Source organism: Tachyglossus aculeatus, chromosome 1 (assembly GCF_015852505.1).
Source record: "Tachyglossus aculeatus isolate mTacAcu1 chromosome 1, mTacAcu1.pri, whole genome shotgun sequence".
Lineage (NCBI taxonomy): Eukaryota > Metazoa > Chordata > Mammalia > Monotremata > Tachyglossidae > Tachyglossus > Tachyglossus aculeatus.
In genome coordinates, this window is record NC_052066.1 from 72,529,034 (window position 1) to 72,544,776 (window position 15,743).

A 15,743-nucleotide genomic window follows, 5' to 3' on the forward strand; every position below is an offset into this window, starting at 1 on the left:
AAAAAAATCAATCAGTGGCTTTTATTGAGTAGTTACCAAGTGCCGCTTGGGAGAGTACAACCTAGCAAAACATAAGTTCCCTCCCCTCAAGGGTCTTATGATCTAGTGCTATAATCTAGCACTTACCATCCAAGTTTCTTGGGTGTCTGATCCTGGACTTCCTCTGAATTTGGCAGGTAGAGAAGCAGTGTGGCTCAGTGGAAAAGAGTCCGGGCTTTGGAGTCAGAGATCATGGGTTCAAATTCCAGCTCCGCCAATTGTCAGCTGTGTGACTTTGGGCAAGTCACTTCACCTCTCTGTGCCTCAGTTCCCTCATCTGTAAAATGGGGATGAAGACTGTGAGCCCCACATGGGACAACCTGATCACCTTGTATCCTCCCCAGCGCTTAGAACAGTGCTATGCACATAGTAAGTACTTAATAAATGCGTTATTATTATTATTACCTTGGAGATCTCCCCTTCATTCTTCACCACACCTCCTGGAATTCTTCACTCTCACACGTGCTGGAAGGATGTTTATAGAATCATTAGTTTGCCGTATGGGAAAGGTTTTCTCTACAATACCTTGTTTTGACCTTTGTAAAATATGGGCAACAACTAAACCATAGACAATATTCATTGATTCGTTCAATCGTATTTATTGAGCACCTACTGTGTGCAGAGCACTATTCTAAGCGCTTGGGAGAGTATAATATAACAATAAACTGACACATTCTCTGCCCACAAGGAACTTACAGTCTAGAGTGGGGGAGATGGACATTAATATAAATAAATAAATTACAGATATGTACATAAGTGCTCTGGGGCTGGAACGGGGGATGAACAAGGGGCTTAGTCTGGATGATGCAGAAGGGAATGGGAGAAGAGGAAAGAGGGGCTTAGTCAGGGAAGGCCTCTTGGAAAGGGGAGAGAGTAATTGTCTGTCAGATTTGAGGAGGGAGGGTGTTCCAGGCCAAAGGGAGGATGCGGGCAAGAGGTTGGCGGTGAGATATACAGTGAGAAGGTTAGCATTAGAGAACTTGTACTTCCCAAGCGCTTAGTACAGTGCTCTGCACACAGTAAGCGCTCAATAAATATGATTGAATGAATAAGAGAAGTGTGCAGTCTGGGTTGTAGTAGGAGAGTAGCAAGGTGAGGTAGGAGAGGGCAAGGTGATTGAGTGCTTTAAAGCCAATGGTGAGGAGTTTTTGTTTGATGCGGAGGTAGATTTTTGTTTGATGCGGAGGTAGATGGGCAACCAGTGGAGTTTTTTGAGGAGCGGGGTGGCGTGTCCTGAACATATTTATAGAAAAGTGATCCGGGCAGCAGAATGAAGTGGACTCGAATGGGGAGAGGCAGGAGGCTGGGAGGTCAGCAAGGAAGCTGATGCAGTAATCCAAGCAGGATAAGCTAAGTGATTCATTCATTCATTCGTTCAATCGCATTTATTGAGCACTTACTGTGTGCAGAGCACTGTACTAAGCACTTGGGAAGTACAAGTTGGCAACATAGAGAGACGGTCCCTATCCAACAACGGGCTCACAGTCTAGAAGGGGCAGACAGACAACAAAATAAAACATGCAGACAGGTGTCAAAATCGGTTGAAACTGCTTTACCTGTTACCTCCAAAGACAAATATTCTGGTAGTAAGGAATCACATACCAACACTTAAAAGGGTCACAAAGAGTTTCTGGAAAGGTATTTCCTAAACACTTCCATCAGATGTTTACTCTAAGAGCTTGCTCAAGATCTCCATCGAATAAGTTGAGTTACTTATTTTTATGTTCTTAGAAATATTTCTTTTTTTTAATTTCTTGTATTACTATGCAGGACATCCAAGTAGAGATGTCTTGAAGCTAGGAGGAAATGCGAGACTGGGGAGAGGGAGAGAGATCAGAGCTGGAGATGTAGATTTGGGAACCATCCACATAGAGGTGGTAGTTGAAGCCCTAGGACCAAATGAGTTCTCCAAGGGAGGGGACCCAGAATTGAACCTTGAGGGAGACAGAAGAGGAGCCCACCAAGTAGACTGAGAATGAATGGTCAGAGAGATAAGAGAAAAGCAAGGAGAGGACAGTGTCAGTGAAGCCAAGGTTGGATCATTTTTCCAGGAAAAGGGGAAACAGTGTCGTAGGCAGCTGAGAGGTCGAGGAGGATTAGGATGGAGTAGAAGCCGTTGGATTTGGCAAGAAGGAGATTCATTCATTCATTCAATCGTATTTATTGAGCGCTTACTGTGTGCAGAGCACTGTACTATGCGCTTGGGAAGTACAAGTTGGCAACATATAGGAGATCATTGGTGACCTTTGAGAGGGCGGTTTCTGTGGAGTGAAGGGGAAGCCAGATTGGAGGGGGTCAAGGAGAAAATTGGAGGAAAGGAATTTGAGACAGCGGGTATAAACAACTCTCTCAATGAGTTTGGAAAGGAATGGTAGGAGGGAGATGGAGTGATAACTGGAGGAAGCCATGGGGTCCAGGGAGGTTTTTTTAGGATAGGGGAAACATGGGCATGTTTAAAAGCAGTGGGGAAGAAGTTACTGGAGAGGGAATGGTTGAAGAAGGCTGTTAGGCAAGGAAGAAGGGAGGGGCCAAGTGTTTTGATAAGGTGCCAAGGAATGGAACTGGTTGTGCAGGTGGAGGGGGTGGAGTATGAGAGGAGGCAGGAGATTGCCTCTAGAAACACTGCTGGGGAAGTTGGGAGAGTTGAAGAGGGGACAGGAGAGGGGAGGAACTGAGGAGGGGCAGAGGAGATTTTAGGTAGAGCACACCTGATAGTGTCAACTTTCTCAATAAAGTAGGTGACAAGTCATTGGGGGCCAGGGATGGGGCAGGCAGGGGCACAGGGGGCCCGAGAAGGGAGTTAAATGTCTAGAACAGCTGGCGAGGGTGATGGACATGGGTGACAATAAGGGTGGAGAAATAATTTTGCCGGTCAGAGGAGAGGGCAAGTTAAGGCATGTAAGGATAAATTTGAAATGGACAAAGCCGGCCTGATATTTAGATTTTCACGAGCAGCACTCTGTGGCTCGTTCACAGGAATGAAGGAGGCAAAGCAGGTGATCTCGGGCAGTGGGTTAGTGGTATGGGATCGATGGAAGGATAGGGGAGTGGGGGAGTTGAGTTCAGTAGAGTGGGTGGTGTTGACAGTGTCAGTTTGGTCATCAAGGGAAAATAGTTTGGATATGGAGGCTAAGTGGGGCATGATGAGCTGAGAAAATTGGGTTCTAAAAATCCGAGGTCTCTGTCGGGGAACAGTACAGATTTACAGGGAAGGGGTGCATGCAAGAGAAGGCAAGTGAGGAAGTGGTCAGAGAGAGGGATTTCAGAGTTGATGAGGCTAAAGATTGTGCAGTGACTAGAGATGATGAGATCGAGTGTCTGTCCAAGTTAGCAAGTGGGCGAGCTGGGGTGGAGCAGGAGGTCAGTGGAGTTGAGGCAGCAGAAGGATCATCAGGAACATCTGTGTGGATATTAAAATCCCTAAGGACAAATGTAGGCATGGAATAAGAGAGAGGGAATGTGAGACAAGACTCGAAATGGTTAAGGAAGTTAGAGGTGGGACCTGGGGGGAGGTAGGTGACCGTTTTTAGAATCTGGAGGGGGTGGTAGAAGCTGATGATGTGGGCTTCGAAGGGGGGGAAAGAAAGGGATGGGGGAGGTGGAATGGTGCAAAAGTGGCGCTGGAAGGTGAGAAGGAAGCCAACACCTCCTCCTTTCCCAGTGAGTCTGGGGGAGTGGGAGAAGATGAGGACCCATTCTGGAGAGAGCAGCAGGGGAGACCATGTCGTCTGAGGAGAGCCAGGTTTCAGTGATGGCGAGGAGGAGCGGTGACTGAGACAGGAACAGGTCAAGGATGAAGGGAAACTTCCCCATGATGGAGCGGGGGGTCCACAGGCTGCACTTGGTTGAGACTGTTGGGGCGCTTGGGGGAAGGGAATGATGCAAAGGGTGGGGAGTGACATGGCAGTTTCAAGAAGAGCAATACTGTCAAGGAATGAAATGTCAATCAGTTGTATTTATTGAGTGCTTACTGTTATTCAGAGCAGTCAGTTGTATTCATTGAGCACTCACTATGTGCAGAGCACTGTACTAAGTGCTTGGGGAAGCAGCGTGGCTCAGTGGAAAGATCAGGGGCTTTGGAGTCAGAGGTCATCGGTTTAAATTCCGGCTCCGCCACCGTGTCAGCTGTGTGATTTGGGGCAAGTCACTTCAGTTCTCTGTGCCTCAGTTACCTCATCTGTAAAATGGGGATTAAGACTGTGAGCCCCACGTGGGACAACCTGATCACCTTCATCATCATCATCATCAATCGTATTTATTGAGCGCTTACTATGTGCAGAGCACTGTACTAAGCGCTTGGGAAGTACAAATTGGCAACAAATAGAGACAGTCCCTACCCAACAGTGGGCTCACAGTCTAAAAGGGGGAGACAGAGAACGAAACCAAACATACTAACAAAATAAAATAAATAGAATAGATATGTACAAGTAAAATAAATAAATAGAGTAATAAATATGTACAAACATATATACATTTTTACCGGTGCTGTGGGGAAGGGAAGGAGGTAAGATGAGGGGGATGGAGAGGGGGAGAGGAAGGAAGGGGCTCAGTCTGGGAAGGCCTCCTGGAGGAGGTGAGCTCTCAGTAGGGCCTTGAAAACTTGTAAACTCCCCAACGTTCAGAACAGTACTTTGCAAATAGTAAGCACTTAATAAATGCCATTATTATTATTATTATTGGGAGGGTATAATGTAACAATATAATAGGCACATTCCGTACATTAGTACATACTTGCTGTGGGGCTGGGAGGGGGGATGAATAAAGGGAGCAAGTCAGGGTGATGCAGAAGGGAGTGGGAGAAGAGGAAAGGAAGGCTTAGTCAGGGAAGGCCTCTGTGCTAAACTCTTGGGAGAGTTCAATACAACAGAGTTGGTAGACACATTCCGTACCCACAACAAGCTTACGGTCTAGAGAGGGAGAACACAGTTTCAGTATGCGGCTCTTACCTTATTCCCAGACTGTCCAAGATGGATGCTACTCCTGCACTGCATTTGGGATTTATGAAAATATTTAGCCCAAGGGTTACTCTAAAGGTTTCTCCAAATGCAAGGGATCCAGAAATCAAAGTCACAGAAAGGCCCTGGACCATTGGTTTGATAAATAGATATGGGTTCTATTCCCAGATCCATTATTGCCTTGGGCAATCTGTGCCCTTTCATTCATTCATTCCTTCACTTGTACTTCCCAAGCACTTAGTACAGTGCTCTGCACACAGTAAGCGCTCAATAAATACGATTGAATGAATGAATTTATTGAGCGCTTACTGTGTGCACAGCACTGGACTAAGCGCTTGGGAAGTTCAATTTGGCATCAGATTGTCAGGTTGTTTCTGAGAGAAGTGGCATAGCCTAGTGGAAAGATCACAAGTCTGGGAGTCAGAGGACCTGGGTTCTAATCCTGCTCTGCTATTCGGGCAAGTCACTTAACTTCTCTGGGCCTCAGTTCCCTCATCTGCAAAATGTGATTCAATTATTGTTTTTCCTCCTACTACCATCGACTTTAAAGCACTCAATCACCTTACCCCTTCCTAGCTCACCTCACTATCCTCCTACTACAGCCCAGCCCGCACACTTCTCTTTTCTGAGGCCAACCTACTCACTGTATCTCAGTCTCGTCCATCTCAGTGCTCTGCACATACTAAGCTCTCAATAAATAGGATTGATGATGATCTCACCACTGACCTCTCACCCACATCCTACCTCTGGCCTGAAATGCCTTCCCTCTTCATATCAGATCATTACCGTCCATACCTTCAAAGCCTTGCTGAAGGCACATCTCCTCTGAGGCCTTCCCTGACTAAACCCTCATTTCCTCTTTTCCCACTCCCTTCTATATCTCCCTAACTTGTTCCCTTTACTCGTCACCCCTGTAAGCTCCACAGCACTAACGTATATATCAGTAATTTATTTATTTAGGAGGCCTTCCCAGACTGAGCCCCTTCCTTCCTCTCCCCCTCGTCCCCCTCTCCATCCCCCCATCTTACCTCCTTCCCTTCCCCACAGCACCTGTATATATGTATATATGGTTGTACATATTTATTACTCTATTTATTTATTTATTTATTTATTTTACTTGTACATTTCTATCCTATTTATTTTATTTTGTTGGTATGTTTGGTTCTGTTCTCTGTCTCCCCCTTTTAGACTGTGAGCCCACTGTTGGGTAGGGACTGTCTCTATGTGTTGCCAATTTGTACTTCCCAAGCGCTTAGTACAGTGCTCTGCACATAGTAAGCGCTCAATAAACACGATTGATTGATTGATTGATTGATTGATTTATATTAATGTCTGTCTCCCCCTCTAATAATAATAATAATGGCATTTCTTAAGTGCTTACTATGTGCAAAGCACTGTTATAAGCGCTGGGGAGGTTACAAGGTGATCAGGTTGTCCCATGTTGGGCACACAATCTTAATCCACATATTACAGATGAGGTAACTGAGGCACAGAGAAGTGAAGTGACTTGCCCAAAGTCACACAGCTGGCAAGTGGCGGAGCCGGGATTTGAACCCATGACCTCTGACTCCAAGGCCCGTGCTCTTTCCACTGAGCCACGCTGCTTCTCTAAACTGTAAGCTCACTGTGGGCAAGGAATGTATCTGCTATATTGTTGTGTTGTACTCTCCCTAGCGCTTAGTACAGTGCCTTGTACACAATAAGCACTCAATAAATAGGATTGACTGATATTTAAACTGTGGGCCCCATGTGTGACCTGATTAGCTTATATAATAATAATAATAATGGCATTTGTTAAGCGCTTACTATGTGCCAAACACTGTTCTAAGCGCTGGGGGGATACAAGGTAATCAGGTTGTCCCACATGGGGCTCACAGTCTTAATCCCCATTTTGCAGATGAGGTAACTGAGGTCCAGAGAAATTAAGTGACTTGCCCAAAGTCACACAGCCGACAAGTGGTGGAGTCAGGATTATAACCCGTGACCTCTGACTCCCAAGCTCGTGTTCTTTCCATTGAGCCACGCTGCTTCACATCTTACCCCAGTGCTTAGTACCAGGCGTGGCACGTAGTAAACATTGAACAAATACCATAATTATTTATTTGGCATCATCACTGGTGACATGGAAAACATAACCCTTCTCCCTCTGGGAAGTTGTGAGCCTTTTAAGCGTTTTGTTTCAGGGTGAAGGACAGCATCCCTGTCTTCATATTCTATTTTATCAGTGCAGGGCACTGTGGGAAACTCCTTGACTCCATAGAGAAGATAGGGCCCTGATCTAAAGGAGCTAATATTCCCCCAGAGCAGGGTCAGGTGTGGCAGAGTCCCCAATCAATAAATCAATCAGTCAGTGGTATTTATAAAGTGCCAAGTGTGTGCAGATCCCTGGCCCAGAACTTAGAACAGTGCTCCAGTGCTTAGAACAGTGCTTTGCACATAGTAAGTGCTTAATAAATGCTATTATTATTATTATTGTTATTATTATTATTATTATTATTATTACTAAGTGCTTGGAAGAGTACAGTAGAGTTAGTGGGCATGATCCCTTACAGGAGAAACAGACTCTAATAAAATAATTTCCAGGTAGGAGAAAGTGAAATGATTTAAAGGAATGATTTTCCATCTCTCTTTCAGTGGAACAAGTGACCAATGTGGTTCTATACTCAAGTGATTATTACGTAAAACCAGTGGCCATGGAGGAGACACAGTGAGTTGCATCCTAAACTTCCTTTTCCTTGCGCCATTTCCTCCTTCACGCTCCCCTTGGGCTCATTTTAGGGAAAAAACCAAAACCAGCTTGAAACCAACTTCCTATATTTCACTTCACTCATCTCCCAGGAGAAAGAGCAAATCTGGCATCTTCATTGTATTTTCACAGTACCAACACCTCCCTCCACCCGGGAAAAATGGACCAAATGTATAATAATAATAATAATAATACTGGTATCTCTTAAGTGCTTACTATGTGCCAAGCACTGTACTAAGCGCTGGGGTGGATACAAGCAAATCGGGTTAGACACAGTCCCCGTCCCGCATAGGGCTCATAGTCTCAATCCCCATTTTACAGATGAGGTAACAGGCCTAGAGAATACTAATAATAATAATGGTATTTGTTAAGCACGTACTATGTGCAAAGCACTGTTCTAAGCGCTGGGGAGGTACAAGATGATCAGGTTGTCCCACGTGGGGCTCACGATCTTAATCCCCATTTTACAGATGAGGTAACTGAGGCCCAGAGAAGTGAAGTGACTTGCCCAGGGTCTCACAGCAGACTAGTGGCAGAGCTGGAATTAGAACCTGTGACATTCATTCATTCATTGTCATATGCTTACTCTGTGCAAAGCATTGTACTAAGAGCTTGGGAGAGTACAATAAAACAACAAACAGGCACATTTCTGCCCACAACAAGCTCACCTCTTGACTCCCAGGCACGGACGCCCTGTGGCTTAGTGGTAAGAGCCCGGGCTTGGGAATCAAAGATCATGGGTTCTAATCCCGGCAACCTCAAATGTCAGCTGTGTGACTTTGGACAAGTCACTTAACTTCTCTGTGCCTCAGTTCCTTCATCTGGAAAATGGGGATTAAGACTGGGAGCCCCACGTGGGACAATGTGATCACCTTGTACCCCCCCTCAGTACTTAGAACAGTGCTTTACACATAGTAAGCGCTAAACAAATGCCATCATTATTATTATTATTATTATTATTATTACGTGGGACAACCTGATTACCTTATATCTACCCCAGCACTTACGTAAGCATTGTACATATTTATTACTCTATTTTATTTGTACATATTTATTCTATTTATTTTATTTTGTTAATATGTTTTGTTTTGTTCTCTATCTCCCCCTTCTAGACTGTGAGCCCACTGTTGGGTAGGGACCGTCTCTATATGTTGCCAACTTGTACTTCCCAAGCGCTTAGTACAGTGCTGTGCACACAGTAAGCACTCAATAAATGCAATTGAATGAATGAATGCTTGGCACATAGGAAGCGCTTAACAAATACCAACATTATTAATATTATTATTATCCAAGGCTAGTTTGGATCCCAGAGGAGATTCACTCCTGCACCATCTTTTATATTGTGATATTGCACTCTCCCAAATGCTAAGTACAGTGCTCTGCTGCTCCCTCAAAACGCAGCCCCCAGACCCGCTGCAGACACCCAGGGCATCCACTGCAGACTGAGTCAAGTAGGAGACTGCGGCCTTCTGTCTCTTAAACCCTCCTTCTCCCTCTCCCCCTTTTCCAACTCCAAACCACAGGGAGCTGTAGAAAATCAATCCAGTCCAAAGAAGGAAAAGGGCAAGAAGGAGGAAAGGGGCTGGAGCAGGATTCATTCATTCATTTAGTTGCATTTATTGAGCGCTTACAGTGTGCAGAGCACTGTACTATCAATCAATCAATCGTATTGAGCGCTTACTGTGTGCAGAGCACTGTACTAGGCGCTTGGGAAGTACAAGTTGGCAACATATAGAGACAGTCCCTACCCAACAGTGGGCTCACAGTCTGTATTAAGCACTTGGAAAGTACAATTCAGCAATAAAGAGAGACAATCCCTGCCCAAAATGGGCTTACAGTCTAGAGGCGGGGAGACAGACATCAAAACTAGTAAACTAAAGGAGGTGGGTCAAAAACAGGCAAAAAAAAAAAAAGCAAACACTGCTTTGGCCATGAGGAACACATGCAAATTCAATTCTGCAATGTGGCAGCAGAACGTACACTTTCAGTAAGGGTTTGGAGAAATTACGTTAAAGGACTTGGTGCTGTCATATAGATCATTAGAGATCTTTAATTAGCTTTTTCACTTGTTTCTGGCTCAACAACTAATCTCAAAGCACCCCGTAATTTGAATGCAACTAGAAAGTGGGTGTCTCTCAACCTAAGGGATTTGGATCTAACCTTCTGAGAGAAATTGTTCAAGCTAAGTTGGATGCATTTTAACAGAGTTGGGTTTGAAAGAAGTACACCTACTTTTCTCCCTCTGGACTGTCAAGCTCCTTATGGGCAGGGAACGTGTGTACCAACTCTGTTATCTTGAACTCTCCATGCTCGAACTTTAGACTTAATTGCAGTAGTCGAGAAACAGCTGGACCTCATTATTTCATTCCTGCTGTTAGTTCATTAGATGCCCTGGGGTCTGTCTTTCGCAGAAAGCTATTATGAGATGAGTAAGGGGCTGAATTTCCTCCTATTTCCGTACCCCCCACGGAGCTGGCTGTCAAATTGACTTTAAGGGTGGAGACGCAAACGCTATTGGACTCCAAGAGTCTTTTCACAGATGCCCCGATGGGGATGGGAATGGAATGATTTGGGAGAAATTCCCATCATTGCTTTATGTGAAGATGCAGCCAAACTATGCTTTGTCCGGAGAAACTCAAATGACCCCATTTGATATCCCTAGCTTCCATAGTATTTAGCAGCCCTGGCTCTTCATTCAGTAGCAGCGAGGCTCAGTGGAAAGAGCCAGGGCTTTGGAGTTAGAGGTCATGGGTTCAAATCTTCTCTCCGCCAATTGTCAGCTGTGTGACTTTGGGCAAGTCACTTAACTTCTCTGTGCCTCAGTTACCTCATCTGGAAAATGGGGATGAAGACCGTGAGCCCCCGTGGGACAACTTTATCACCTTGTAACCTCTCCAGTGCTTAGAACAGTGCTTTGCACATAGTAAGCGCTTAATAAAATGTCATTATTATTATTATTCATTCCTTTTTTGAGAAGTCTTGCAGGATGCAGGCTTGAGCCCACCTACTGTTGACATTTATTTTTTTATGGTGCTTGTTAAACGCTCAGTCTCAATCCCGTTTTACAGATGAAGTAACTGAGGCCCAGAGAAGTGAATCAACTCACCCAAGGCAACACAGCTGCTCAGAGGTGGGGCTGGAATTAGAACCCAAGTCCTTCTGATTCCCAGGAGCTGCCTCTATCCTTAAATAGGGATTTTGCTAGAGGGGACGTCTTCCAGCTGCTAAAGATTTCCAGCACCACAGCCTAATGAGCCTGATGGGGACACATCTGTGGAATGGGCTTCACTCCCAAACTCCTGGGATCATGCTTTCCATCACGGGCGAGGCTGGAAATGCTCACTGAAGCAACTTTCCCTGCTCCGAACTATCCTGGAGAAATGAAGGACTTTCAGATTGCCTCACCTTTGCTTTCTGCTCCCAAATAGCCTAGAGATTTTTTAAGAACAAGATGAGAATCAGCATGGCCTAGTGGATAGAGCACGGGCCTGGGAATCAGAAGGACCTGGGTTCTAATCCCAGCTCCACCAGTGGCCTGCTGTGTGACCTTGGACGAGTCACTCAGCTTCTCTGTGCCTCAGTTACCTCGTCTGTAAAATGGGGATTGAGTCTGTGAGCCCCATGTGGGACAAGGACTGTGTCCAACCTGATTAGGTTGTATCTATCCCAGCCGCTTAGTACAACGCCTGGTACACTGTAAGCACTTAACAAATGTCATTTTTATTTTTTAAAAAAAGTTGGATAACGATCTGTGTCTTAAGTGTCAGCTCTGGGTGGGCAGGAAAAACCAAAGCAGAACAAAGCCCAGGGTCATGGGTTTGAATCCCGGCTCCACCACATGTCTGCTGTGTGACCTTGGGCAAGTCACTTCACTTCTCTGGGCCTCAGTTCCCTCATCTGTAAAATGGGGGTGAAGACTGTAAGCCCCATGTGGGACAATTGGATTACCTTGTATCTACCCCAGCGCTTAGAACAGTGCTTGGCACATAGTAAGCACTTAACAAATACCAACATTATTATAGTATGCTTCGTCAACGATTGCTGATGGGAATGACGACTCAGAGAAAGGCTGTGTAGGTAAATTCAATGGTTGGGAATCACAGACGCTAATCCCACTGGCCCTATAACAACTCTGAACATTCTCCTGGACCATTAAAAGATGCCCTTGGACAGGGTCCTTTATGGCTTTTGCAATCTGTTTTGTAAAAAGGCGCAGTGACTGTTTAAATCACATTCACATTTTTCAGCCATTCTTTCTAATGACGATGGGGAAGCAAATTAGCTACACAATTAGTCTCACCCACTTTTTGGAGCCCAAAAGGATTAGAAGTGGACACGAGGTGTTGCTTTCATTTGCAGAGAAGCAGCATGAGTCAGAGGCCCGAGTTGTAATCCCAGCTCACCCACTTACCTGCTGTGTGACCTTGGGCAAGTCATTTGCTTATCTGTGCCTTAGTTCCCTTACTTGCAAAATGGGAATTCAGTACTTGTTCTCCTCAGCCCGGCTACTTAAGCCTACTTAACCCTTAATCCTACTTAATCCTAATAAACCCTACTGAGTTTATTTTATCCCTGATGGTCTCCAGGGCTGGGATGGAAGGTCCTCTTACCCCCAGCCCTAGAGTTCAGAGCAGGTGAGTCCCAGCCCAGCCAGTTTGGAGAGGAGGTGGGTACGCAGGTGGGAAACGGGCTGGGACCACTCTGTCCTCTGTCACTACTGCCTGAGCCCCACAGAACTCAAATTCTAATCCGGCTCGGCCACTTCCCTGCTTTGTGACCTTGGGCACCTCAGGTTCCTCATCTCTAAAATCATTCAGTTGTATTTATTGTGTGCTTACTCTGGCAGAACGCTTGGGAAAGTATGATACGACAGAATTGGCGGAGAAGTTCCCTGCCCATAAAAAGCAATTCAAAACCTCCCTTCTACATACACTGTGAGCCTCATGTGGGACAGGAACTCTGTCCAACCTGATTGTCTTGTATCTACCCCAGTGCTTAGTACAGTGCTTTTCACAAAGGAAGCACTTAAGTACCACCATTATTATTGCTGCTGGCTCTTACTGAGTCAGCACCATGGCCCCCAGATGCAGCGATAGTATAGTGATAAAAATGGTGAGCTTTCTCGTCCCTCTCCCTTTTCCACTTTCTTTCCCCCTACCTTCCCTTCTTCTTTTCTACTTGTTCTCCTGTGCTTCTGTTCTCCCCCATTCCTCTCATTCATTCATTCATTCATTCAATCGTATTTATTGAGCGCTTACTGTGTGCAGAGCACTGTACTAAGTGCTTGGGAAGTACAAGTTGATCCCTGTCCCCTTATACTTCTCCTTTCTCCCCCACAAGAGATCCCTAATTTTGTGTTTCCCTATACCTTTCCGAAGCCTGAGTCTGGCCTTGCCTTACTAGTTAACATTGCAGCTAGCATTGGCACTACCAGGACCCAGGTGGATTCATTTTTTTCACTCTGGTATTGAGTCCCAGATGCTAAAAATGGTTTGAGATATTTTTCCCCAAATGTTTCACCTTAGAGCTGAAGAGCTATAAAATGAGTCCCATGATGTACAGTATTGTTAACTACAATTATGTGGACAATTACTATTTCATTCATTCATTCAATTGCATTTATTAAGCGCTTGCTATGTGCAGAGCACTGTACTAAGCGCTTGGGAGAGTACAATGCAACAATAAATAGGCACATTCCCTGCCCACAATGAGCTTACGGTTTGGAAGGGACTAGTGCTATACTATTCATTCATTCATTCAATTGTATTTATTGAGCGCTTACTGTGTGCAGAGCACTGTACTAAGCACTTGGGAAGTACAAGTTGGCAACATATAGAGACGGGCCCTACCCAACAGCGGGCTCACATTCTAGAAGGGGGAGACAGAGAACAAAACAAAACATATTAACAGAATAAAATAAATAGAATAAATATGTACAAGTAAAATAAACAGTAGCAAATGATTATTTCAGTCACTTTAAGGATTGTTCTGTGGTCTCTGGGAGGATGAGGAATCATTGTTGAGTTTTATTATCTCTTTTTGATCCGATTCATCAAGAGGTAGCACTGAGTGAAGCCAAACAGATTGTGCCAATAATTAATTGCCTGTTTACTTGTTTTGTTTTGTTTTGTTCTGTTCCCCGCTTCTAGACTGTGAGCCCATTGTTGGGTAGGGATTGTCTCTATTTGTTGCTGAATTGTGCTTTCCAAGCACTTAGTACAGTGCTGTGCACACAGTAGGCTCTCAATAAATACAACTGAGTGAATGAACAAATGAAGTGCTTCTGACCATGTTTAATGAGTTTTGAAAATATTTGAATTTTGTTGCTGGCTTAGTTTCAATTTCATCTGACCATTTTCTTGTTCTTATAACATTCTGTAATTAGCAAGCATTTTAACGGGCTGTTGTTTTTATGTGGTTCCTCAGTGAATTTATGGCCACTTGGAGAATGAATGTTTCTGCATGGAGGGTTAAGTGATCTAATCAGGGCTCTTTCATCTAATTTGCTTATTAGACTGAACTGTACTTTCCTTTCCAGGGTAAAGATTCAGCCCAACAGCAGCCTCACAAAGACACTGACACTCATTCCCTTGCTGGCAAATAACCGAGAGAGACAAGGCTTGGCTCTGGATGGAAAAATAAAACACGAAGACACCAATCTAGCCTCCAGCACCATGTAAGTTCTTTTGGCTTGGCAAGTGAGTCAGAACTGTACCGTGAGAAGCAGTGTGGCGTAGTAGATAGACCGTGGATGTGGGAATCCGAAAGTCATGGGTTCCAATCATGGCTCCACCACTTGTCTGCTTTGTGACCATGGGCAAGTCGTTTCACTTCTCTTGGCCTCAGTTATCTCATCTGTAAACTGGGGATTGAGACTGTGAGCCCTACGTGGGACAGAGACCGTGTCCAACCCGGTTTGCATGTATCCATCCCAGTGCTTGGTACAGTGCCTGACACACAGTATGTGCTTAACAAAGACCACAATTAATTAAATAATTAATGGGAGAAGCAACCTTTTTATAACACTAAAGAATAATCAGTCCATAGTGGTATTTATTTCCCATCACTGTAGACGGCCCCACCATCCTTCCTGTCTCACAACCTTGGCATTATCCTTGACTCCTCTTTCTCATTCAACCCACGTATTCAATCCATCACTAACTCCTGTCAGTTCCACCTTCACCGCATCACTGAAATCTACCGTTTTCTCTCTATCCACTACCTTTACAACTACTATCAAATTAATATGACCACTTGGTCCGTCCCGCCGTGATTACTGTATCAGCCTCCTTGCTCAACTCCCTACCTCCTGTCTCCAGTCCATATTTCACTCTGCTGCCCAGATGATTTTTCTACGCAAACATTCAGGCCACATTGCCCCATTCCTCAAGGACCTCCAGTCGTTGCCCATTCACCTCCTCATCAAACAGAAACTCCTCACCATCGGCTTTAAAGCACTAAATTACCTTGCCCCCTCCTACCTCACGTCAATACTCTCCTACTGTAACCCAGCCCGCACACTTCACTCTTTTAATGCTGACCTTCTCACTGTACCCTGATCTCGTTTATCTGGCCGCCAATCTCTCACCCACGTCCTGCTTCTGGCCTGGAATATATGACAGACGATTACTCTCCCCTCCTTCAAAGCCTAATCGAAGGCAAGTCTCCTCCAGAGGACTTCCCTAGATCCTCCTTTTCTTTTCTCCCAGTCCCTTCTGCCTCAACTTGACTTACTCCTTTTATTCATCCTCCATCCCAGCTCTACAGCACTTATGTACGTATTTTTAATTTGTACATAAGCTCACGGTCTAGAGGTGGGGAGATAGATATCAATACAAATAAATAAATTACAGCTATGTCTATAAGTGTTGTGAGGCTGGGAGGGGGAAGATCACAGGGAGCAAGTCAGGGCAAGGCAGAAGGGAGTGGGAGAAGCAGCACGGAGTAGTAAATAGAGCACAGGCCTGGGAGTTATGGTCATGGTCTAATCCCGGCTCCGTGTC

General features: G+C 45.0%; 1 protein-coding gene across 2 annotated transcripts in view; it reads left to right on the plus strand.

Annotated features, from left to right (window-relative positions):
- The window catches only part of SAG (S-antigen visual arrestin), a 72,012-nt gene that overhangs the window by 25,660 nt on the left and 30,609 nt on the right, over positions 1-15,743 (plus strand). For both annotated transcript variants that reach the window (XM_038747671.1, XM_038747679.1), the window contains exons 9-10: positions 7,629-7,701; positions 14,279-14,416. In XM_038747671.1, the coding sequence (XP_038603599.1) occupies positions 7,629-7,701; positions 14,279-14,416 (211 nt within the window). The remainder of the gene's footprint in view (positions 1-7,628; positions 7,702-14,278; positions 14,417-15,743) is intronic.